This window comes from Triturus cristatus, chromosome 1_2 (genome assembly GCF_964204655.1).
Source record: "Triturus cristatus chromosome 1_2, aTriCri1.1, whole genome shotgun sequence".
Lineage (NCBI taxonomy): Eukaryota > Metazoa > Chordata > Amphibia > Caudata > Salamandridae > Triturus > Triturus cristatus.
Genome location: NC_140580.1, coordinates 171,998,072 through 172,025,351, shown reverse-complemented (window position 1 = coordinate 172,025,351; position 27,280 = coordinate 171,998,072). Strand labels below are relative to the sequence as shown.

General features: G+C 45.5%; 1 protein-coding gene across 1 annotated transcript in view; it reads left to right on the top strand.

Annotated features, from left to right (window-relative positions):
• The window catches only part of SMC3 (structural maintenance of chromosomes 3), a 789,692-nt gene that overhangs the window by 381,538 nt on the left and 380,874 nt on the right, over positions 1–27,280 (top strand). The window contains exon 17 of the mRNA XM_085603430.1: positions 16,534–16,675. Within this exon, the coding sequence (XP_085459556.1) occupies positions 16,534–16,675 (142 nt within the window). The remainder of the gene's footprint in view (positions 1–16,533; positions 16,676–27,280) is intronic.

Here is a 27,280-nt window from a genome sequence, read left to right as displayed (position 1 = left end):
TTAGGTCAGTAGCCCATTGTCTACTGACCCCAAGACCCCTAAACGCCCCCTAAATACAGTATTTAGGGGGCAGCCCTGAACCAAGAAAGGAGATTCCCGCAACCTAAGAAGAAAAAGGACGAAAGAAGAAGCCCAGCAGAGGAGACGGCAGAGAACAACGGACTTGGCCCCAACCCTACCAGCCCATCTGCAGTTTACGGAGATCCTGTGCCAAAAATAGTCTTGTCCTGCAGCTAGTGACCTCCAGAACCCCTGGGAGGACGGACTGCCTTCATCAAAGACCGGATATCCTGTGATCAGCATCCCTGTTCAAAAGAAACTCCGAAAACAGACTCAGTGCCTGCTGAGGACAAAGAAACCTGACGCCTGGAACTACCACTGCACCCGTCTCCTACGACCAGAGTTCAAGTAGCCCACCGGTCCCAGCGAGGTCCCCTAGCGCTCCAGAGTCTTGAGTCCACCATGGATTGACCCCTCCAGAACTCCCCGACGTCGCCTGCAGCCTCTGCACTGAGACCTCCCCCAACCGCGAGTGGCCCGGTATGGTGAAATTCGACCTCAAGAGACACCCTTGCATCCGGCTGCCCTGCGCCCTGGAGAAAAGAACATGAGGTGCACCTACGTCCCCGATCCCTCCAAATTACCTGCCCAGCTGTTTGTTCTTCCCGGAAGTCTTCCTGGACCGAGCCTGCCGGTAAAAACCAAAACAGAAAATCCCCTTTGAAAACAACAGGGCACCCAATGCCAAAACAGCATCCTGCACCCAGCCGCCCCTGCGCTGCTGCTGGTGCACTTTGTGTGCTAAACCGGATCCCCCTTTGCCTTGGTCCTAACACCAGGAGATTGGCTCCCACAACCAAGCGGCCTGCTCATCAGCAGCCACCAACCGGCGGTCCCCTATCCCCCATTGGATAACATTGGGCCTCAGCACTCTGCACCCGGCCGCCCTAGTGCCGCTGAGGGTGTAACAAGAGTGCATCTTTGACCCTGGGGGACCCCTGAGTCTACCCCCAGAACCTCAACTCCCACTACCAAATACTTACCTTAAAACCGTTCACATTATTTTCCTCAGTAGGGTAACATTGACTGTTTTTCTTGGAAAAGTTTCCAAGTGTGGAGTTTGAAAACCTAAAGAAATTCTTTAAAATTGTACTGTTTTAACAAAAACGATTTTACTTACCTGTTTACAGGAAATGTCCCAGAATAGTATCTAGGTATTGTACTCAGTGTTAGAAAAGTAATCTAAAAAGTAACATCCCTGGTCTTTTACTGAAAAACCCATTCAAGTCTACATACTAAATTTACAAAGTATTGCATTTCTCTGCAACCATACTGTAAGTCAAAACAAAGTGCATATGCAATTACTATTCAAACTGTTTACAAACTGCATTACTACTGTAAAGTATTTATTGCTTTCCTGTGCCAAGCTTGCTTGGTTCTAGAAAATAAAATAACTAAAAGAATATTTTTATACAAAAACAATCGGTCTGAAGTTCAGTCTTTAAGTGTGTGAATTCATTTGCTGACTGTGTACAGCAAATCCTTAACACTGTCCTCTGATAAAGCCTTACTGCTCGACCACACTACCACAAATAGAGAGTAAGGTGGTATATAACTTTACCTCTGCCTACCTTTGGGGTACCACTGGACTCTGTGCACGCTATACCTCACTTTGCTATACTATATACAGAGCCGGCTTCCTACAAGGACACACCTGAGTTTTGCTTCTGCAGGTTCGAGGTGGGGACAGGCCGGTAGGGCTGGGGCCAAGTCAGTGGGCGTCCTCCACTTAGCTTTTGCTGTTCGGTCCTTCTTCTTTTCTTCTTGGTCTTTGCTTGTCTGAGGACTCAAGGCTCAGGGGTGCCCCTAAATACTAGATTTAGGGGTGTTACAGGTAAGTAAAGGTTGAGACCAATGGTTCCCTTCCTTGGGGCGGGGGACACCCCCTATTATGCCATCCTCCAGTGGGAGGGTGACATATGACTCACTCTGGTTGGCTGGGTCCCCCTCATCTGCAAGATAGCAGGGACTGAGAGTTGTGCTTCACCTCGCCTTCCCCACCTGAGGGGTGGTGTTGGCAAAGGTGGGCAAACCTCTCTTTCTCACTTGGTTTTCCTGCCGGCTCTCCCGCCCAAAGTGGGGATCAGAACCGGTGGGGACCAGTTGCTGGGAGCAGCAAAAGGCCTGGGGTAGCTCACAAAGGCGGCAAGCCTTTGAAGCTTCCCCTTCGTGGACCCTGCCCACCCTGGGGGAGGAGGCTTGGCACCTCGTCCCAGGATGTGCATTGTTTCAGACCCCGAGAGTAGCAGGTTCTCTAGTACAAAAAGAGGGACAGGGGGGCTTTTTCCACTCCGAGAAGAAGGGAGGGGGAAGGGAGTGGGAGGTCCAGCAAAAACGATGGCCCCAATTATGATATTTAAGAAATAGGGTTAATGCTGTTCCTCTAGAATGCAATTTATAGGAGAGTTAAAGAGAAGGTTGGATCCAACTAATTGCACGTAATGTCAGTAATTGGGAATCCATTCGTTGGATTGTGGTGCCCTTACACACCCTAGCGGGTGTCATGCTTCATCATATGGGCTGCTCCTCGTCGGGTCGGCGGTGCAATACCCAACGGGCTCCCTTAAAAAGGGGCACTTTGTCGGAGATCTTTTTTCCAACTGCTGTATGGTAAAGTGCGGGTGTGGGGCCCGAATAGTGTAGATGTGTGATGGTGATTTAAAATAGGGTTAGGAGTGCCTGTTAGGAATTAATTTTATTCTGGGGGCCTGCTACCCTAATTAAAAATGTGTGAACATGGCACTAGTCCGAGTATAATGCCTTGTGTCGGAGTGTCCTCTGTTAAAAAATGTGTAAAGGTCAACATGTTTCTCACCTTGAGTTGATGTACTCGCGATTCATCAGGACCAGCAATCGGAAGAAGGAACTATCTACATCTAAAAACTACTAATGTTAAGGTGTGTAGTGAATGAAGTATTGCTTGAGTATGGTACCTGTTGTGATCAGGAGCTACCTGTAAAAGAAGGGTAGGTGATAGAAATATAACACACAGGTATGCATCGTATAGAACAGTTGGAAACCATGCCTTAAATGTCATTCTCAACTCTCAATTCGTCTCAACGATGGTGATTGATGATATGCCGATTGGCATGTTAAAAAGTTTTTATAAATATTGTGATAGAGAAATCCCACAGTGAGCTGATGTGAATACTCAACAAAGTGGACATCCAATTTAAATTAAAAGCAGCAGAAAATACAGAGGTGTAACTCACCCTATTCAGTAATTTTCCAAATATCAACAGTACTCGGTGGATTGTACATGAGTTAGTGTTCCTCTGTAAGTAGGACTATACAAAAAATCGTAATGCACTTGGTAAATTGCGTGACAAAATAGAGTAGAAACAGTAAAACAAACAAATAATCCCTAATCAACAGTGAATCATGTATTGTTCGGTACTGCTCGTTGCAAAATAGGGGTCCCTACCTGTCTTCAGTAAATGGAAAAGGTAAACCTAAGGGATCAATTGTTGATAATATAAATGGTAAGCGTTGTTACATTGGTACGGGCCATGTCTACAAATCTAGAGCAAGTATAGTGCTTAATAGGAGACTATGGGTAGAACCAATTGAATCTACAATGACCCATATCCTATGTATGCAATGAATAGTATGGCGGTAACCAGTAGGTGGTGTCTGGAAACCTTCGCTGTTACTTCTATGTACACCCCAAGGGAGTCGCAGGGGTAGGTCTTCGATGTTATACCAAAAGAATTGTTATTATTGGTAAGCGTAAAACGAATGTGTAAAACGAAGGTAGCGTAAACAACAGAATCATCACGATATCTTTCAGCAATAGTTGGAACTGTAGTTAGTGCAGTGTGGTCTCTACCCTTCGTGTTGAATTCCGCTCGCTAGCAGATCAAATATAGTAAATATAAGAAATGGACTTGACATATTTTTAGAAGGATCCCGCTCACTATTAAATGCATAGAAAAACGCGGTTCCGTTCAGAACGCTGCAAAAATAAAGAGAAGTTGCTGAATGTAAACAGTGATCGTGACGGTTAAACCACGAGCGAGCATGTAATCATTGCAGTAAATTAGCTCCTATGTGCACCGTCAAGTAGAACCCAGGTTCAAAATACAGGCTACTTGCATTTAGTTAACTCGTGCTACTCCTTGTGACCTACCTGTTCCACCAAGTCCAGGAGGTAGTGAGGTAAAAAGTGGCAAAGGACTTATGCTCGTGGTGACAGTCATGTGGTAGGGAGATGGACGGCCCATTGTGTGTCAGTAGTTAAAACCAGTTGAAGCGGCGGCCATATTTGAATGGAGTGAGGATATGAATCCTTAAATGTAATATGCGAGAGACAATGTACTACTCTATTACAATATAAGATGTTGAAGAGCAAATGACCGAGTTAAGGGGTATGAAAAGTATAGTAATGTTGTGTTTAAACATTATACTGAGCAATAAAAAGTAGATGAATAGATACATAAATAAAGTGGCGTAGTAGCGGGAATTTTCAGCCAAAGAGTAGTGAAAAAAGGCTGATTATAATGAGGGGAAAGAAAATCAGTCAGGTTAAATCTTGATTGATCCCCAAGGAATTTCATCGTTGAGGCCGTTGGTATCTGAACACAGACGGTGGATCCAACGTTGTTCTTTTGCAAAAAGACTCTGTTTTGTTATGTTAGGCTTAGCTTCTAAAATAAGCCATTTAACCGAGTCAGGTCAATGGTTGTTTTCAAGGAAATGGACACATATTTTAGTGTTGTTCTTATGGCAGCGAAAATTGCTGCGGTGTTCAGAAATTCGTAGTTTGACTGGGCGAGTCGTCGTCCCCACATAAAAGAGATTACAGGGGCATATTAAAAGGTAAATGTAATTGGGGGTATTGCAGTTGGTATGCGTTCTTAATTCCCATGTAAAAGTTGCATTGAGTGTGATTGTTTTGTGTATAGATGTAAATGCACATACACTACAACTTCCACATGGGTTATGGCCACTGACTGCCGGTAATTGCCATAATGTGCCTTGTCGATTCTTCTCCTTAGGTTTGGGTCTAGTGCACACAAGCATGTCTTTAATGTTTCTGGAACGTTTATATGCGAACCGGGGTGGTTCCAAATGCATTATCCCTGTGTTAAGGATATTCCAATGTTTAACCAAAACCTTACTCAGCAGGTTAGACGCTGGTGTGAAGGTTGTCACGCAAGTGAGGGCATCGGAATTGTTTTTAACTTTATGTTCCAAAAGTCCTTCTCTATGGTTGTTGCATGCTCGTTTCCTCGAGAGGGTGATACTCCTCTCTGGGTATTGTGTCTCTGTAAGATTCTGGGCAAGGATGGTTGATTCGATCTTATATTCCTCCAAGGTGCTACAATTCCTCCTCACTCTCAGAAATTGTCCAATTGGCATGTTTTCTTTTTGAGCTTTCGGATGATGACTTGTGAAGTGTAACAGGCTATTGCGGTCAGTGGCTTTCCTGTACATGGTGGTAGAGAGACTTCCCTGTGTGATCTTGATAGTTAAATCCAAAAAGGCTATCTCCGTGGGGGATGCTGTGATGGTGAAATTGAGGTAGGGATTGAGATTGTTAATCCACCCAAAGAATTTGCCATAACTGTCATCGTCTCCTGGCCAAAAAATCAAGATGTCATCAATGAAGCGTTTCCACAGACAAATGTTGTCAAAAAACAGGTTAGTATCATGGAAGATGTGAGTACCTTCAAAGGCTGCCATGTAAAGGCAGGCCACACTAGGAGCGAAGGTACTTCCTATGGAAGTACCTTGCGTCTGGTGGTATAGTTGCCCCTTAAACTCGAAAAAGTTTTCAGTTAGGGCTAGTGTGGCACAATCCATAATGAAGGAGGGTGGGGTGACTGATGCCCAGGTCGCAGTACTCAATGCTTCCTCAATCACTTCTAGAGTGGCCCTCTGTGGGATGTTAGTATAGAGGGCCTCAACATCGAGAGTGATGAGGAAGTTGATTTCGGAGGTATCTTGAAACTGCTCTAATAGACGCAGTACGTCCGTGGTATCTTGTATGTATGATGGTGTATGATGGTGTGGGAATCCAACAAATGGATTCCCAATTACAGACATTACGTGCAATTAGTTGGATCCAACCTTCTCTTTAACTCTCCTATATATTGCATAGCAGGTTCTCTACCCAGGGGTCCAGAAACATGTCTGGTGGTGGCAGCTGGTGAGCAGCCACTCAGCCTGGACACTAGTGTAAGGTAATTTTTCGGGGGCATCTCTAAGATGCCCTCTGTGTGCATTTTTCATTAAATTCCACACTGGCATGAGTGTGGGTTTAATGTGCTGAGAAGTTTTATACCAAACTTCTCAGTTTTCAGTAAAGCCATTATGCTACTTTGGAGTTCGTAATGACAAACTCCCAGCACCATATACTCTTAATGGCATTACTGCACTTACAAGGTCTAGGAATTGGCTTAGACACTGTAGGGGTATAGGGCTCATGCACCTGTACCCTCACCACTGGTATAGTGCCCCCAGCTAGAGGGGTGGCTGATCTATGCCAGGGCACTGTGTTGTTGGCATGCCACACATGGATGTGTACCATGTCGACTCTTCACTGTGTTCTGCACCAAAACATGCAGCCTGCAAAGGCAGTGTGTGAGTGTAACGATACAGGGCCTCTAAGGGTGGCACAATAAGTGCTGCAGCCCTTAGAGGCCTTCCCTGGTCACAGTGCCTTGGGTACCTGTGGCACCATTTACCAGGCCACGTGTGGCCTGAGAGTGCCAATTAGGGAAAAAACATAGGCCCTGGGTACCTGATTGGCAGGAGCCCAGGACACACTCGTAGTACATCAGCAGTTCAGCAAAAAGTGGGGGCAACAATGCAGAAAGAGGGCACTTTCTTACAACGTAATGCCCAGATGCTCATTTCACCCGCAAATGGAGCCCATTTTATCACTGTCCGTACAGTTTTGTCCCAAGCCCTACAAACCACACAGACCGCATACGGCAGCCCCCGCCCCCATCATCAGAACTTCCGGCAACGGAAGTCCACCACATGTGCCTCGTAGCAGTCTACACTCCTAGCTATCACCTTTTTCATAACCAATACACTGCATGCTGGATCTGCACCGCCAGGTAACCATACTGCATACATGGCACCTCCACCCCGCCATTCACGCTTCAAGGTCATCAAACTCACTTGGTTGCTCTCGGTATGCCAGAGCAATTCCACCAGCAATTTCTCCAGTTCCAGGAAAATACGCCCAGGAATATCATATAGGATGCCTTGGAAAACATATAAACACCTAGGGAGAATTACCATCTTAACAAGGGCTATTTTTCCCATCAATGACCGTTTGAGTGTGTGCCAAACTTTTATGTTTTGTTTCAGACCGCTAATGACTCTCCCTCTTTTAGCCTCCTCAAACTCCTTAGCATTGTGTGTGACCCTTATGCCCAGGTATCTCACACACTGCCTCTCCCAGGGGAGGGCCAGACCCGGCAGGTCTCCCCATCAAGGGGCCCAGTGGGAACAATTTAGACTTGGACTGGTTGACGTATGATCCAGCATGCTTACCAAAGTCCGCCAGAGCCTCCAGCATGATAGGGACCGAATGACTGGGGTTTCTAAGATAAACTAGCGCTCATCCGCTTATAGTGATACCACGTGTCTGGTGTCCCCGACTTTTATGTCCCACTCATAAAAGACATCAGCCAAGCGGGAGGCAGCGGTTCCATAGCTATCGCAAATAGCAGTGGGGACAGTGGGCATTCCTGTTGTGTCCCCCTATGCAATGCAAAGCCACGTGATACCAACCCACCTGTGCCTACCCTAGCTATGCGTTCCTTATACAATAATTGCACTCATTTTATGAAGTATTCACCAATTCCCATCTTAAACAGTGCTTCCTAGAGGAAATTCCAGGAGAGCGAATCAAATGCTTGTTTGATATCTAGTAAAGCCATGGCGTACTACCCTGTGCTTAAGTCAGGAGAGTGAAGAACCAGCGACAACCTCCTGAGTTTGTACTGGGTATTCCTATTTGGGATGAATCCACACGGGTCCTTCACTATCAGTTGTGGGAGGAATCCCAGTAATCTCATGGCCAGTACCTTACTCAGGATTTTCAGGTCTACATTTAGCATTGTGAGTGAGCAGTAGGGGAAGACAACCTGGCCGTCTATCAGGCTTCGGCAACATCACAATGATCGCCTCCCACAAGGACTCCGGGAGCACCCCCCTCTCATAGACCTCCTGATACACTTCAAGTAATCGCTCGGCCAGTTTTCCTTGCTGGCATCGATAAAACTTAGCTGGGAGGCTATTCTCTGCCAGGGGCCTTAGCCGAATTTACAGCGCTGATGGCTGTCAATAATTCCTCCTTAGTAATAGTGTTCAGGAGCGCTCTGTATTCCTCAGTTAGATGTGGCAGTCATATCTTAGCCAGATAAGACTTGATGTCCTGGGGGCAAGTTGTCACAGGGGCTCCATATAGGCCCTGCAGGTGTTCGGTGAACACTTCCAGGATTTCCTGCTGCGATGATCTTAGTGTACGCTGTTCGTCTCTGAGCCCCTTTATAGGTGGATGCAGATTCTCACTCCGGATAAGCATTGCGAGCATACGGCTCGCTTTATCACCCTCCCTATGTAGCCTTTTCCTATATGTGGAGCTGGAGAATTTATCCAGTCTATCCCAAATGTCAAGTACTTCGGCTCTGCAGTCCCGCCAGGCCTGCAGACCTAGAGGCCGTTCAACCAGTTCTTTTCACAGTTCGCCTAGCCTTTTTCTCGATCCTATCGAGATCTGCGAGAAGTTGTCTTATTACCCCATATGTTATCTTCAGACACTCTCCTCTTATAACCACCTTCATTGCATCCCAGTCCATTGCCCTGGAAGAGGCACTGCCCCAATTTACATTAAAATAGCCGTCTAGCGCCCTGGTTAATTCGTGTACGAATACCCGAGCCGATAGAGCTTCCACACTCAGTTTCCATAGCGGGACTGCCGGCACCTGCACGCGAATAGAAACCAATAATGGCGAGTGGTCCGAGAGACAGCGGGCCAGATACGCAGCCACCGTCACCCACTGCAGTGCCACACCAGACAGTAGTCTATCCGACTATATGTATTAACAGCTGGTACATAGCATGTTTATTCCCTACCTTAGGGATGGCGCACTCTCCAGAAATCGTGTAGTCCCAGCACTTCAATCAAATCCAAGAAAGCAGCAGTCATAGCAGGCTTAGTGGCCAATCTAGGGGGGTAGCGGTCCAAAGCTCCATCAAGCACACAATTCAGATCTCCCGCCAGTATTAACGCGGGCCATGTGTATTCCGCGATTGCCCCCAGGAGTCCACTAAAAAGGAGGGATTGACGATTGTCTGGGCATATACGTTCACCATACAAATTTCTCTGGCATCCAGTGTGCCCACCACTATTACGTAACGACCCTCCCGGTCTCTCTTAACCTCTTTTGCCACAAATGGAACCCTCTGTTTCCCCCCAAACCTCTTTTGCCACAAATGGAACCCTCTGTTCCCCCCAGATCAACACCCCTCTAGCGTAACTAGGAAAAGTGGTCGCATAAATTTGCCCCAGCCACTGATGGCTGATGACAGGCAGACATTACCCCCATGTGTGTTTCTTGCAGGAAGGCTATTGATACACGGCATCTACATAGGTATGAGTGTATTCTCTGCCTCTTGACATATCTGCCCAGAACCCGGACATTCCAGGTAACGTATTTCCAATCAGATACCATCAATTTTGTTGTAAGTTATGGGCAATGCTAGTTCTACCCTTCCCTCCCCTCCCCTCCCCTCCCCCCCTGCACTTCATATATTGTGGGTCCACTTTCCGAAGTCAATCTGAGCCACGATATTCCCCCCCCCCTTGCAAACTGTAACAAACCCACAAACATTCCTCCCTCCCTCTGGCAGTGTGTCCAAACTGGAGAGCCACCCCCAACTTAGCCCTCACGCAGGATGCACCGCAGCAATCCCACTGAAGAGGCAATGGCCTCAATGTCATTACGCTACTAGCAGAGGGCCAGAGTTCCAGCGAGCAGGCAAGGCCGAAGTACTCACCCCACCCGGCAGACCATGACCCACGTGGAGCATCCTGCCTGTATACTACCACATTACCCACATTGGCATGAATACCTGTCGACAAAGAAGCTGTCTCGGCCATACCTACTCACTGTCCACTGGCGACCATAGTATACATACTTCAGAAACAGTATGTTGGTAGTCCTGCCAAAATGCCACCATAGCGGTGGTGTTGTGCGCATGCACTGGAGTCCGCATCCCCCTGGACAGAATGTGCTGACTCGCCGCCTGTAGCACCCCCTCCTCTGTCCTTGTTCTCTCTCCGCTGCTGTGGAGGTTCTTCTGTGTCAGGTATACAGTCTGAATCCGCCAGGGTGCCATCCGGGCAGACCAGGATTCTGCAGGAGCGGCGATCATCGTGATTCAGCATTGGTTCCGCAGAGTGTCTCCTTGCGTTAGGGTCCCTTCTTGGCCCCCTCAGACTAGGTACTATTCTCACTAGGTTACTCCTCTGTGATGCGCTCCCTAGTGTGTTAAGCCTCTGCCGGGGTCGTGAAAAAGTAAGTCTTTCCATTGTGATGGATTCTAAGTTTTGCAGGGAACACAAGACTGTATCACTGTCTTGTAGCCTTTTCTTAGTTTCCCAAAAGTCCTTCCGCTGTTCCTGTACCTTACGAGTGTAGTCTGGAAATATCATAATCACTTGTCCGTTGATCTTTGGGGCGCTGTGCGCTCTGACATGCTGAAGTATTACATCAAAATCCCTAAAATTAAACAACCGGGCTATTATTGCTCGTGGTGGTGCACCCAGCCTGGGTGGAGGCACCAGAGCTCTGTGCGCCTGCTCTACTGTAAAAAAAAACTAGATATCCTTTTAGGATATCATTTATCAGGATTCAGTCCTCCAGAAAAAGTTCCATCGATTAACCCTCCGCCCTTTCGGTGGCGCCCACCATGCATAGATTATTTCTTCTGGAACGCCCCCCCACATGTTCGACCTGTTCCTCCATCCATGTGGTCTTGGATTTAAGCTCTGTAACATTCTTCAGGGAGGCTAGTTCTCACTGTACCATTTTCATTTCTCCCTGTGTGGCAGTCACCCTATCTGAGATCTTCCGGACATCTGCACGGAGCAATCCCATCTCCAAAGTGACAGTATCAATCTTTGCTATGGTGAGGTCTCTTGATCCCTTAATCTCCTCTAATAATACAGCAAGCGTAGGGGCCTCCTGTCTCCCGTCAGGGGCCTGTGGGTCTGTACCTCCTGTTGCCCCCTCTGTCTGTGGTGGCATGGCATAATTATCAATTTTGTTGTCTGCACATTCTTGCCTCCTTTGTCTTTAGCCATGGGCCACTGATTTTCACACACGCCCCGTGAGTAGGCCTAGCTAGTCCGTGGGTTCGGGAACGTGCCAAACACTTACTTCTGTTAAGCTACAGCCCCGCCTCCATGTGTCCAGTTCCGTCCGGGCCCCCACCTGTCCTGCACTCACTACTGATGGATGCCGCTGCCAACCGCACACCCTTCCAGTGGCTGGGGAATATCCAGTGCGCCACCCTTCCAAGTCTGTTCGGACCCCACGATTGCAATCCTACTACGTCGCATATAATCCAATTCAGGCTCCTTCAGGCTGCTCGCTACCCGAGGCACATCACTCCATTGCAGCTGCCTTGGATTCCTTCCTTTTACAGATTGCTCTCCACCCATGCGGAGGCCCCACTCATCGACTGCACATGAAAGTTATTATAGGTGCCCCCTTCACCTGCCACCGGGGGCCACTCCTCCTTTGGTATTATGCAGCACTGGAGGCGTGCCCTCTCTCAGCCTGTTCCAAGCCCCAGCCCCAGATGAGATGCGCCCACCTTCTAGCTCAGTCCTTGTCGTCTGAGGGTGCCCCGGGAGGCCTTCGGGCTCCTCCCTCTATGTCTCCGCCGCCCGCAGCAACTCCCATGGTCCCGGTTTCCATGGGCCAACACGAGGCGCCTCTTCAAGGGAGAGCCAGTCACCAACTCTTCTCCGTCTGCCTCCTGTAGCACCCTAGTTCCAGGCCCACCTGTGTTTCACCATTTCAGGCCGGCTGTTCTTAGTCGCTGCCTCCCGTCTTTCACCGTGACCTGCCTACCACAGCAGCACAGGGCTCCAGCCATGCTGCACGCCCCACGGTCGAGGTCTCCGGGTTCGCTTCTTTTAGCCTGCCACAGGTCCGTCCCTTGGGCCAACAAAGACTCGCCCACCTAACCTGGCCGGACAGCACAAATTTCAGGTAACTGTTCACAGGATAATGTAGGATTCATTCCGGTTCGGCAGGAGCTCCGGGGCTCTGCGTGTAGCACGCCATCTTGCTTGGCCACCAAGGCCGAACTAATTATATTGCTGGGCTTCAATTCATTGGGGCTGTTCTGGGCACAGTGGCAGTCTGCCTTTCCTCCTCTGCAGCTAGTCCAGGAAACCCAGTGTATGATCCGGTTTCTTGGGATTAGTCATGTATCTCTGTGAGGATGGCTCTTAGGCTTCTTGATCTCATGCAACCTCCTCTTGCACAATATTAGTTGGCACATTTGAGCCCTCTAATGAAACCGCAAGTCCCAGTGGACTCCGCATCCGATGTGCATTTCTGACTCCAGCAAGGTATCCAGGAATACTGCTCAGGATCTGCAGTGGGGCTGTTATAAGTATGTGTTTTCCTTTCCCCAAAATTTCACTGTTGTGATGTACTCCTCACTTCGGGCTGGGAGGGGTAGTCGTCATCTTGGAGAGGTGTCAATCAGAGGCCTCTGGTCTCCAGTGGATAGCCAGCTCCATATTGATCTTCTCTGCCAAGTGTATCGGGTGATGCACCTGGCCCTGAAACTTTCCTGCCACGAATAAGGGGAATCTGGTGGGAGTCTTCACAGTTAACACTTCCACCTGCTGGTACTGCAGCAAGCAGGTTGGAGTCCTGGCCCTGTGCCAGGATACTTTTGTGACTGGAACAATAGGAGAGCTTCCTGTTTGGCAGGGTCCGTGAATGTCAGAGCAACAAACTGAGCAGGAGTCGTCTGGTAGATCGCAAGTGGATTCACTATCCCTAGACGGTAAAGGGTGTATTTGCTGACTGGGGAGAGCCTTGCCAAGATCTATTCGCCACCATCAAGGGCACAGTCTCGGCTATTTTGCACTCTTGAGTTTCCTCCAAGGTACTGGTTAGGAGACGCATGTCGGCTGGAATGGAGCAAGGACTCCTATATGCCTTCCCACCAGTACATCTGGTTCTAGAGAAGATCAAGAAAGCTCAAGTCCTCTTGATTGCCTTGGACTGGGCCAGGAGTGAATGGTACCCAGATCTTCTGAGCCTCAGAATTTTCCATCCAGTCAGTCTCCTGCTTTAGTAAAAACTCTTGTCTCAGCGGCAAGGCACCTGTCCTGCATTCCTTTATCTAAAACTCCACAACGTATACCTCCTATGCAGGGAGTCTGAATGGTGACAGCTAAATGCAGACCAAGGTGGTGAATGTTATCCTTTCTGCCAGTCGCCCTTTCACAAAGTCATCTACTATGGGTGCTGGTAAATCTTCATTGTCTGGTGTGGTGCCAGAGACATTGACTCCTTGCAAGTCAAATTTTTCAATGTTCATTTTTTCTCTCCTTATCCCAGCAAGGCTTTGCTGTGGTGACAGTGAAAGGTTACATATCGCGCCTTTCTGTGTTTCCCAGACTAACTGTCCTTGATTAAATCACCAGTTGTGATATGTTTCATTAAAGTTTTGACAAGTTTCTTTCCAAACCATTTAAGATGCCCCAGTGGGACCTTAACCTCATCTTGGCATACCTTATGTGTACCCCCTTCAGTCCTATTCACAGCTGCTTCTTAATGCTCTTGATGCTGAAATCATTCTTTCTTATCACCTACTTGTCCGCATGCCATGAGTAAACTGCAGGCATTGTCAGTGCAACCATCCTTTAATACCTTCTTTCCGGACAAGTTTGTGATGAGGACCCAGGTGGCTTTCCTCCCTATGGCCATGACACCCTTATATGGTGGTCGATTGATTTCCCTGCCTGGATGCTCTCTGCCTCATTTCTCAAAAGAGGAGGAGAGGCTCAGTCACCTTGAACCAAAGAGGCTATTGAGCTTTACATCAACCAGCTGAATGAATACAGGATTAACAATCAGCTCTGTGTTGGCTTCTCTGATGCGTAGACTGACAGGGCGGTGCAAAAGCGTGAACCTGTCAAGTGGCTAGTCTTCTGTGGTAAGATGTGCAATGCACTGGCCAAAAAGCCGTCCCCCGAGGGCTTGAGAGGCTGTTCCACCAGGGCCAATGTTGCCACTACACCATTGACACAAGAGGTTCCTATTCTTGACATCTGCCATGCTGCGTCACAGTCATTGATGCATATGTTCATGAAGCACTACTGCCTTGACAGCCAGATCCAATGGGAAGGTCTCTTCGCTCACTTAGTCCTGCAGGACTTCTTGTCGCAGTCCACCTTCCGGCGGTCCCGTTTTGGTATTTACTCAAAAACAAGATAAGGCAACTGTGGTGTGACTGTCACGCATCCCCACCCTTAAGGCCAAGTAATCATTATAGTTTTGGTGCTGACATACTATTATCACATCTGTTTCCAGGATGTGTCGCAGCAGGATCTCAAACGAAACCGTTGACCCTAGCCTGAACTATTTTGAAAGTTGATAGTGGAGCACTCTTTAAACAAATTAACAAATCAATTTCCAAAACTGACACCCTATTTTATGTAAGCATAGCAAGTATGCAAAACAATTTTCAGTCCTTATACGTTCCTCCAACAAAAAAGTCCAGACTTCATGTCCTCTGGTAGGTGTTTTTTTTTTATACTACTTCTTGATACAGTCAATACAAATGTTCCATAAATGATAGCTAGCAGATGATGTAGCTCAGTAATGACAAGTAACAAATGATTCAGCCGACATGTGTTTTCGTCCAATACTTTGGACTGCTTCAAGGTTATGTCTGAGAGGGTATTGGCTTCCCAGACGTATATTAGTAAGTTCGAAAAAGAGCCAAGATTCTTCCAAACAGTATGCCCAATTTCAGTTGGAGCAGATAGACCTGTTATCATCATGAATCTCCAGAACTGGAAAAGCTAAGGCCACTAAGCATAATGAAAGATAATCATTATGTATGGTCCCACAGACTAGATTTCCAATTCCGGCTTGCTCTCGCGAAATCAAATTATGCCAAGTATCTGTTCCACAATCATCCTAAAGTGTCATTAGCTTATTTAAAAAAAATAAAAGCAGAATTTGGTATGTATAGCTTTCGAACAGGTCGCCACAATTAGAAATTCTTATATCAAATTTTCTTTTAAAAAGAAAAGGGCCTATTTTGTGTGTTTCCATGTTTGAGCATGACTTCTCAGAGCATATGATTTTAACAAGGTTTCCCTTGTAGGTGAACTAGGATCACAGGTTATATATTCTTAGTGTTGTTGGAAGGCAACACCTGTTTCTACTGCTTGCTGTGGAATATGTGATTAGTTAAAACCTTTCCTTTGGCCATTGCCTTTTGCACCGCAGCTGGTGCAGGGAATGAGAAGTTGCTGAAATATGTTCAGGATCTAACCTAAGCACTGAGAATGGCTTACGATGAAGAATATGAGGGAAATTTATAGCCATCTGACAGAATGTTATGAAGGTAAGCAATTTCTTAATCACACCAAATGGTTAGGAAATCCAAAATATTTGGGGGTGTTCGTGTAAGTTAGCTGACTTATATTTAGAGCAAGGTAAATATTGCTGTGCGTTTCCATCAGTTAATTAGCCGAAAGCCCCTTCTGGGGAGACAACCTATCCTGCTAGAAGCAAAACAGCTATTACCGCTCTCCTAGGACAGGGTCTCATGATGATGGTATTAGAGATCAGTTCAGGCATTACGGTTACGATTCTGACTAGAACAAATTCATCTGTTAATCCTACCTTTTTTTTCAAACACCTAACTGAAAGCCTTGTGCCATATTCTCTTTTTTTCACGTGTTTTTTCTATTCTTCTGACTTCTGCTGCCACCCTGATTTGTAAAGGAGCATGCTGTTCCTTGATTGAAAACAAAATGTTATGTACTTGTTATATTAGCTTTGCTCATCATGGTTATTGTTAAATTCATTAGTCACCTGCCGGTGAAGTCAATAGATGTAGTGTGTTAGATGGTGATCTAACCCTCTTGTCATATGAACTGAGCCATAACTTAAGTGAATATTAAATGCGTTATCAGCACAGTTCTCCTTTCCAAAACAGTTGTCATTAGGAGCATACTTTAAAATAGAATCCGAATGTTTCCTTTAGATGGGTATTTTGAAAATCGATTTTTTACTTGGAGAAAAAAAAATTGTTTTCAATCTTGGACGTATGTGGATATGTGCAGTGTTTTTTTAATTTTACAATAAACTACCTTTTTTCTTACATTTGCCGTTCTTGAAGTAGCATTTTATGAATAATTAGCTTGTTAAAACCTTACATTTTTGCTTTTTCTCATAGGCTATTTTATCATATTGTAGAATCTGATGATGTCAGCACCAAGATATTAATGGAGTTTAATAAAATGAATCTACCAGGGGAAGTGACATTTCTACCACTGAACAAGCTGGATGTTCGCGACACTGCATATCCAGAGACCAATGTGAGTTGGGCCGATAGTTTCACAATTCATTACGAGACATAAAGACCAGACGGCTTATTCTATAAATGTTCTGTCAATGTTATTATGTAACACACTGACCTAAATGATTTAGAAAGCCGAAGCTAATTAAAAGTTTGCATATCGAAGTAGGCTTTTTGGAACAACTAGTCTATCCTCAAGATGTTTTAATTGTGTTTTCAAAAGTGAGGACAGTTTGAGTATTTCTCAACTTTCAAGAAGTGTAGAAGTCAATATCAGGGTTATACGTCAGGCCTATTTTCGTTTTCTTCAAATGATTATTGTTATTACTGAATTTGCACAAAATCTTAATCCATATAACCACCTAATCCACAATTACCTCTTACTCATTATCATTCCTTAAGAGATTTACACAGTATTACAAAACTCTATTTGCATACCCATTGCATCTTCTTTTGACTTGCCTCAGCGAAGTACTCCCTCGAAAAAGGCAGGTGGGGGTATATGTGCTGTGTATGCTATTATTTAGACTGTTTTAAGATGATTTTATTCTACATTTCATCTAAAATGCCATTGTGTGTAATCTATGAAAATACGATCAGAACCGTCATTTTGACAACAGCTTTGCTTGTATTTCAGTTCTTGATTAGGATTCAAGTTTTTAAAATTTTAACCTTTAGGTGTTTGTACTTCTAATGGACAGACATGTTTAACTTTTGAGGTGTGTGGCTAGCAGCTTAGAAATTCTCCATCTAGCTTCAGCGCTCCTGGCAACCCAGTCCATAAATTACCATTTCACATCAAACATGACAGGACAATGTCTTCCCAGGAATTGAGAGCTGATTTCTACTCATCACCGCTCCCAGCCCCTCACCCCACTGGCCATATCACATACGTCTGCTGTCCCAATACTACCACCTGCTCCTTCCCCTCAATACGTCCACCTCCCCAAAGGCACTAGTGAATGAGCTACAGCTGTTAAAATTGTCCTATTGATACACAAACTCAGCTGAACATGTGGCACCAATGAGAGCAGAAACTTGTAGCTGAACGGATAAGAAAGGGTGATGCATTGAGTTGTAGACCTGGTATACTGCTTGAATGTTGTATGAGGACCAGAAATCCGATACCACAATCACTATAGAGGTTGCCTTCACACAGAGAGAAACCTTATCAATCTCATTCTGGGTGTGTTCAGTGAGATGTGGAGGCTGATAGGAGGCAAGAGATTCATTTGTACCCAGTGTGGCAAGAAGCAGTAAATTAATCTAGCATTGCTCATTGGCTCTTCCTGAGCAGCGTATACAGGTAGCATCTAAAATGTTAGTGTAGAAAACTGCCAGAATTTCGATCCACAGATGACTTGGGTGAGGTAGGCAACCACTATAGGCAGCACAAATAAAAAAAAATAAAAAAGATTGGCTTAAATAAAAAGCATGTGAAGGCTCAGCATGTACTTCTAAAAAGCAGCCACATTACAGTGGTCCTGTGTAGGGCTGATGGGATAGCTTTGGCTTTATAAGGTAATGAACAAAGAAAAGAAAAAATGAAAAAGGCTTGGAGCAGAAAGGTACACAAACATTTAAGTAGCACAAATGGGCGTAGGGCATTGTACACGTGGCTGAGAAGGCAAAAGGATATGTAGTTTGAATCTTGCTCTCTTCAGAGGCCAACCAGTCTGCCAGCCAGACCATAATCTTTATGAGAAGTATGCGTGCCTGGGCTCGACATTGACTCTGTTAGAGTTCTGCTCCCAGTCAGGACAGCGTGAGGCACTGCTGCTCAGCCACCAACCTGTAACAAGTGCACTGGCTGCACAAATAGCACAGCCATGCTCCCTAAGGCCAGTCAGTGTATTTGCCATCCTTATGACCCTCTATTTCTGCTGAGATTCTCCCGTCTTTGTGGAGGAGAGCTTGACTAAAATCAGCAGTTAAATGTAGTTGAATGCAGAACCACACATTAATTTGCATATTGATTTAGGATCATTTGCTTGCAAAAGAAAGAGTATGAATGACAAAACCCTGAAGATTAAGTAATGTTTAGCAGGCAGTGGGAAAAGCTCTTTCTGCCAAAGTACTGTGCCATACGATGGCTGCCTTTCCCTCTTACACGAGGCAACACCTTCTGCAATACTTTAACTCTGTCTACAGCAGCAGGCTGGCTTGTTCATGGAGTGTGTGCCTACATGTTGAAGCTGACCGTGAGCATCCCTTAGCAGCAAATAGGCATATGAAATAACTCACCCAACATTATCTGGACTTTCTATTGCTTCTCTGTGTGTACTGTATGTTTTTTACCCTAGAAATAAGTCACAGTAGCTACCCTTCACAAACACCACTGTGCCTTTAGGCCTGCGTAGCTAAGTGATAATTATCTCTTGTACCGACTTTGACTGCATTCTTGTTATTCTCTATAAAATGTTCGGCTTTACCCAGTACGTGTGGGTAGATAATCCCCACTGGTCATGCCAAGTAAATCCGTTATAACACAGTGCAGTGGGAGCTGGTAACATCTGCATACTGTGCTGCATGCCAGTCACCTTGATTATAGCCAAGCGTACTAGTTCTGCATGAAAATTCCTTTCACTCAGGGGTGTGGAATTTAATACAATATCTACTTGTCCATGGGGCAGGTTACTTCATAAATCTACTTGTCCTGTAACAAAATCCACTTGTCCTTTTGGTGGCATGTAATGCGGCGACAAATTATGGCAGCAATCTCATTATATAAGAGCTCTGATATAGCCTTTCTGATTATACCAGGGCTCATACCATAGTAGTGTTTGAGTACTAGCAATCCCCTATGTTGCCACGTTACCGCAGATCTACCTACTGGGGCTGAAGGTAGTGGTAAGCAATAGTTCCAGGGTTGTAATGTCCTTTTGAGGCTGTGCAAACCTACTAACTTGCATGTTTTAAGGGTTTTCTACAACTCTTCTCTAATCTTTTCCCATACTGAGAAATGTTGGCAATTTACTCTTGACAATGGCAGACGTAAACCTTCTTCCATAGTTGGGCAAAAAGTGGTTGGAGGGAAAGTGAACTTGCAGAAATTCAGATTTTCACATGAGCAAATCTACACATGCATATTTGCTCATCCTAAAATGCAGTTCACAAATATTTTCTAGGGGTACTATTTCTTGCAAGGACACATACCATGTGTGCACTTTTAAGACTTTCTTTAATAATTGGGCCCCTAATTTGGTCTTGTGTTAGTAACTACTGTGGCAGTGTGTGTTTTTTTTTAGACCAAAAACAATTTTTGCTTTTGCCAATGTTTGTTATAATGGTGAGGGCCTGGCAGCTCCCACACCAATAAGGTTTTACAAATACCATTCTGAAACAAGTCACACATTGACAAAACTAAAAAGCTGACCACCAATTTGAGACCTACTTGCTTTGCCAATTCTTGTTTATTTGGTTTCCCATAATCTTATTGAAACTGTTACACTGATTTTCCATTATGAGTATTTTTGGGAAATACTACCATGCATCAACACATTTTACTAATCGATGCTGCAAAGAAATGGTACCTGACATTTTACAGTAGTTTAGCTATAAAAACAAATTCTGCTTTCATTTTTTTATGAACATTTTATTTTGAAAGTAAATCATCAATTTTGCTTTCAAGCTGCTGTAAATATTTGCATCTAATTAGGGAGCATTCTGGGATCATTATACATAGCCTCATATTGCTAAACTTTGAAAACGTGTATACACATTTTTATACTGGAACCACTGTCAGTCGTGCAGTCAGACCTTACAACATTTACTTAGAGCGCTCACCCTGATAATTAGGCGTTTAATTAATCAACCAGAAATACAAGTTTGAACAGCATTAACATATGGACGCAAATATTACCTTAACTGCAGACAGAGCCCTTCCCTGATCCATAATGTGGTACTGCAAACTGGCAACCAAAGGGTTTGTGCTGCAGGGGGTTGGGCCTACTTGTCCCAAGGACAAAATACACATGTAAACTTGTTGCCATTGACCCCAAACAATATGTCCTGGACGTCAGGCTATAAGAAATCCACATCCCTGTCTCTTCTCGCTCTGTTCCTCTGCTTGTATGCAAATGGATTTCATTGGTCTCTGCCTTATTGTCTGCCTTTGCTCTCTCCTCGCTTAGATCATATGCTTAACCCTTTACCAGTGCATACATCTTTGAGTCTCCATGGAGATAGAGATTGAGTACTTTTATAGGGCCACCACTTTAAATTAAATGGAGTTAAAAACGTTTTTGGAGAAAGATTTTTGGGGCATTGATCCCATTCAAGTCTGGTCACTTTTGGGGTTTTTTACGGGGTGGGGGCGGTGAGTTGGGGGGGTTTAAGGGATAGTACTGAAAAGAGGCACTAAAGGAATGCCTGGACAGTGTAATTTCCGCACTGCTGTAATGTGAGACACTACTATGAGCCCAACTGTCTGTATGTATTATGAATCACTGTACTGTCATCTGCCCACTGTTTCCATATACAATGAATGCTGCCATTACTCGTACTTCTTACCTGATTAATGTGCTTGCTGTTTGCCTAAAAATCTTGACATAGCTATCCCCGATCACACATTTTACTGAAGAATCCCTGTTTTGCAGTCATTTATGCTTTTTTGCCTTTATATAGTAAATTATAGACTGTTACCATCTCTGGCTCTTTTGGATTGGTATACAGCAACCCCTGCACAGTTTCTACATCCCCGCTCTTTGTTGCTCTATTACGAGTGCAATCTATTCTCATTACTTTGGTCATTTGTAAGACACCGGTAATGCTCCTCACTAGTCTCAATGTGTGGCAATATAAGCCCTTCTCTTCGTCTCTCCCACCCTTTGCCTATTTACCCTCTTTGCTGTTGAATTCTCTCCTTTCATCCATTGTCCTGTACGGTTTCTGCACTGCTTTTAAGTCCTCTAATGTTGGTCTTTCAGTGCATACACTGCTTTGATGTGCTAAGCGTTTACTTCACAATTTACTACCATCTTTCTGAGTGGCTGCCTGTACAGACCACACACTACTTTCATGAATTCCAATGTGTTTCTTTTATAATTACTGCAGTCCTGTGAATGGTCTCACTGGATGCACAAAATTGTCTGAGGGATACCAAACAGAGACTGGCGCAGTGGTGACTGAGCCAAAAGATAAAACAGGCATAAAGGTGCCCAGTGGCAATGAAATGTTAGCAGTTGTACCAAAGTAGTCCTAGGAACTTGTCCCAAAGCTGATTGGTTGTACCTGCCATAAAATGCTCTTGTCTGTTCAGGAATTGTAATTTTTCATTAAAACGGAATATTCCAGATCATGTGCAGGATCCCACACTAAAAAGTGCAGAACTTGAAGAAAGCAAAAAATAAGAAAAGCCTTTTAACAAATACTTTTTTCCGTAACTTATTATTGCATGAATTCCAGAACACTGGGCTCTACCTTTCATTTTTATTTATTAAATAAAACCATTCTGGGTGGCAAATTATATGCCTCACTCAACACGTTTTGCCCTTAATTTTATTTTGGCCATCTGGTATGAACCATAATGTTAGCAATTGCCTTTGTTTTGTATGGTCGCACCCCAATTTTTGGACTGATGCTGATGGTTTTTCAACTTAGTGTGCACTGCTTATGCTGGTGGCTAGCAAAGGAGAAGCGGCTATGCCCGTTGTGTTTTGCTCATGAAGAAGTTGTCTCCGGATCCCAGCCAAAGCAATAGACTCCAAGCTGAAGAAGCCTGCTGCGGCGAGTTGATAGCCCAGGTTCTTCAAGCTGCTGTTTCAGTACCAGAGATCCGGACCCAACGCTCAAAGTTGCACCAGAATCTGCTTTACCCGGGAGAGTCATCAGAGTGTAGCTTGGTCGCCCAGAAGTCAAGCTATTACCAAGGGAAGGATTTGGCTTCAACTGCGGTACCTGGCAACTAATAACCTAGTGGCAACTTGACTTCTACCAGGACCAAGAGCACTTCGAGGGACGTCGACCCTTGTGTCCAGGACCTCCTCATCAAGTTCATGGACTGAGGAACGCCCACACAAGACCAGTGACGACCGCATCAAATCCACAGTATCCTTGCACATCTTCAGCATCCTGTATCCCATGCATCAGGACCACCCACATAGGAGCATATGGAAAAGGGATAAATGTGCCTTGAACTTCCTGACAACTGCTTCTTCCTCCGAGGTAATTGTTTTTGTAGACTTTGCTGGTCCCCCTGACTGAGTTGATCGCCTAAAGTAACTCAAAATAACCACATTGATACTTACCCAAGTCTTTCTTTAAAACGTTTGTTGAATTTGCCAATGCTTGTTTGCAGTTACGTGAAACAGTTCATAATCACTATTCCTTATAATTACTGTATCTCTGGAACCCTCCGGTGGATCTTTTTCGTTGTGGTGTCTAAAAATACATAAAAACAAAGTCTGGTGTCTGATTTCTTAAGTGTCTCATAAACTTCTTCTTTGTTTTGGTGCTGTTCAAATGCGTAACACTTGTTTCTTTTTGTAAGCCTGACTGCTCAGAACCACAGCTATCCAGAGTAGACCTTTTCAGGTTTAACAACCAAAACTTACAGGTCTTGAAGGGGTTGGTAAGTGTATTACACGGTAAGGTCGCACAATCACTCCATATAACCACACCATATAATACACTCCATTTCCTCACACATAAAATTTTATGTCCAGGACATTCTTTCTGCTCACGCGACTCCACTTAGGAGTAGGATAGTCTGTTTATACATTTAATGGAGATCCCCCTTGACGGAGGACTGGTGTTATAAGTAAATAGCCTTTTCTTCGCTTTTTCTGTTAAGAGATCTTCATTAATATTCATAAACACTGAATACAACAGCAATCTCTCTTCTTTCACCCTATTAGCAGGACCTAGGGAATTTAAGTGAAAGATGCACCCTTATCACAAGAAAACCCAGATGTGTACATAGATTCAGACGATCAGAGCACTTCGGAGCTACTTTTGTTGCATGAACAAGATAGGTAAAGGGACTTATTGTTTCTAGAGCTTCTTTTGCTCTTCTATCTTACTATTCATTTCGGTAATGAAAGATTAATTATTTTTTATTTTTAAGGTTTCTAAACTTCAGAAAATGTGATGGTGTGTTAAGTACACAAAAAAGAACCAACCTACAAACTGGGTTGATTGCTGGCTGTTAATAATGCAGAAGAAAGGCTTGATTGAGTGTTCAAATATTTTGTTTATCCTGACAACGCCAAGTACACTGTCTCCCTCATTCAGGAAGAGGAGAAAGAACGTTGACTTAGAGGATGAAATTAAAGAGAAAAATGTGTTCATAGCATGTTTGGCTGTAGGTACACATGCTGTGCATACTCCTGCCACCTAGTGTTGAGCTTGGACGTTGCAATTTGGTTTTCTATGAATAAGTGCTTCAACCCACGAGGTCTCAGTGACTCCTCCTCTGGACGTACATGCGGATGGTCACCAACTCCATTGTTAGATTGGTTTTCTCTGCCATCAGATTGTGACATGTTCGGATATGATTGAGTGTGCTCCCGGTCACAAGTTTGTTGGTTCCCATTGCTGCCTCCAGTCCGCTGTCTTCCATGCAATTACAAGAAGACTCTTCAACGTGCTTTTTGTGGCATGTGGCGCCAGTTCCATTCTTCAATTCCATTAACTAGGAGGGGTTCGGCCTGTCGTCACTTGGGGCCATTCAGACCACCGCGTGCTCCAGATTATCTTTGGAGAATGAAGATGCTCCTGAGGTGATGGATCGAATGCCCTTCAAGAGATGTCCCCAATGGCACTCTAAATTTCCCTTAACCAACCATCACGCCATCTGCAACTTGTGCCCCTTGCAGGAACACTGCAAGAGCTGCTGTGACTGCTGCTCGGCATTTTGCAGCAAGAAGACAGTAAGGCAGTGCTGAGACTGACAGTGGACACAAAGCATGATAACCCAGTTATCTTTGGAGACGCAGACATTTTTGGCAAGTCCCACCCCATGGGCGCAGAAGAAGAGGTGGTGTAGGAGTCACTAAAGCTTCTGGTTCACCAGCCCAGCCCCAAATACATCAGCTCCGACATTTCAGAGTCCGGTGCAGAGGAGTTTATGGAAGAGGCTTTTCATGATGCTCCATCCACCTCAGTAGGCTCCGGTCCACACATTAAGGCCACACATGAGTACGTTCGATGTCCCTTCTCTCACCATCCATCATAAGCTGCCTCATGTCTGAGCCAATTACTGCCCCTAAGGACGGTCACCCACCCCTGTGCCTTAACCTCCGCCGCTTTCGGGTGTGTCATTGCCTTCAAGCACTAGTGGATACTGAGTCATGGCCTTGGAGCTGAGGCGAGACTTTGCCAAGACCCTCAATCCTCAACCGACCTCGAGCCATCAGTTTTGAGCCGTCAAAGTCTGCTGCACCATCGAAGCCAAAGGCACCAAGACAACATCCACCCTTGGTGCAGAAGAAATCGTCCGTGCCAAAGCCACCTTCGCACTAAAACCTCCCGCCCTCGACATCTAGGAACACCAGATCCTCAAGAGTCTTCAGTTCGAGCTTGATGAGAGACAGAGGAGTATTGTTATCCATCCACACACAGGCAACATTTCGTCCACCAGCAATTTTCTGTACCAGAAGCTCAAACTTACCTTAGAGGAAGTCCAGCCATCAGACACGCCTCTTTCCATTTTGCCACCAAGAGACCTAAAGAGTAACCTTCATTCCCTCCTCCTTCTCCTTCTCCTCTTCCTCCTCTTCCTCCTCCTCTTCCTCCTCTTCCTCCTCTTCCTCCTCTTCCTCCTCTTCCTCCTCTTCCTCCTCTTCCTCATTCACCTCCACCACCTATTTCCTCAACTCATTTGCCCTCTCCTCAGGGGTCCCCTGGAGGATTATGATGTGGACTCACCCCAACAGATCCTGACTTGGACCATATCCTTGTCAATGCCTCCACCCCAGTTGACACTACGGCTTACCACAGCAATATCCAACGTACAGTTTCCTACTATAGAGTTGACAGGTACTCCACCCCTAAAGATGACTTCTAATGGAAGCATTGTCCAAAAAGGAGCATTCTGTTCAGTACCTAACATTGGTCAAGGACACGATTAAATGTGCCCCAGAGATATTTATGGATACCGTCTAATCTTGTGTGGTCACAACACTCATCAAGAAAAAGTACAAACAGCCCTGTTCTGGCCTGCTCTACACGAGGGAGGTGATGTCCCACCTGACTTCCTAGTGGTCCCTGCTGCTAGACAGAGAGAAGAAGTCCAGACTAACAGGACACTCTGCCTTCTGACAAGGAGAGCAAGCGGACTGATGCTGTGGGAAAGAGAGTGGGGATAGGTTTGGCATGAACTGCTGCATCCCTAACCCAGTAGGCCTCCTTTCCAGGTATGGCAAAGCCCACTTTGAGAAGATGGAGGGATTGTGTAGGAAGCTGGCTCTTTATATAGTGGAACAAAAAGAGGAACACTGTGTAAAGAGACCAGGCAAACCAGAGTTTGCTTACAGAGGCACAAATGATAATCCAAATGCTCTTTTTTGTGGTAGTGTGGGCGAGCGGATAGGCTTGTCAGAAGGTAGTGCTAAGCATTTATTGCACAGACAAAGGCAGTAAGTGAGACACACACTCACTAAAGAAATCCAACACCAATTTATAAAAATAACACCTACTTTTATATGAATTTAGATACCAAGATCATCAGAATCCGGCAATTACTTTTCGAGCTATGAATTTTTACAGTTTTCAAACGTTGACAGGGCAATTTTTGGGAGCAGTAATGTAATCTTACGGGGGGAAAACATGTTCTGCATTAACTGCGACTTATGGGACTGTTCTTCTGGACTTAAGGGGAGTATGGAGCAAGGTCCAAGGCCACACCAACAGGTCGGCTCTAGAGGCTCAGGGGCACCTAGTGCAGAGGTGTGTTACGGCATTGGGTTCCCCATTCACTTCAAAGGGGAATGGTCCGGTCAGAAAGAGGCTGCAAGCTGGGACTAGGGGAGTAGTCCAGTAGAACCCATGGGGGGCTCGAACCTTGAGATGCTCGGGCATTCAGGGACACCAGTGGTCCACTTTTGCAGTGGTGTCTTTGGGTGTCGGTTTTGGTGTTGGAGTCACTCACGTTTGGAAGGGGCCTGCAGAAAGAGGCAGCAGGTGGTGACTGGGAGTCCAGTCTAACCAGACCCAAGCATGGGCTCAAGTCTAGTCTAGTGGGTCTCAGGACTCCTTGGGCACCATCACTTCCCTCGGGCTTTGGAGCGCTGGTGCAGAGGTTCTTTCAGGTGGCAGTGGCTGGGGACTCGCTCTTTGTCTTTGGTTTCTGCAGAAGGGGGCAAAAAGGACAGCTGGGCCACTCTTGTGTGGGTCTCACTGTCCCTGAAGTCCCTCGACATGCAGGTCGGTCTTCCTCAGCATTGGTGTCCGGTCTGGACACACCAAGCCTTGGCTGCTGCAAGGGGTCCGGTACCCTGGGTATTTGCATTGTGCGGCTCCAGTCGGTCCTAGCGTCCCCACACTTGGAGGGAGGACTGATCTGACCTATGAGCGCCTGTTGGTGTACTGACTGTTGGTTTTTTGGTGCTTGTGGCTGCAGGGGAGTAGCTCCTCTACTTCAGGGGAGTTTCTTTGGCACTTGGGGAAGCGCTGGCAGCCCTTC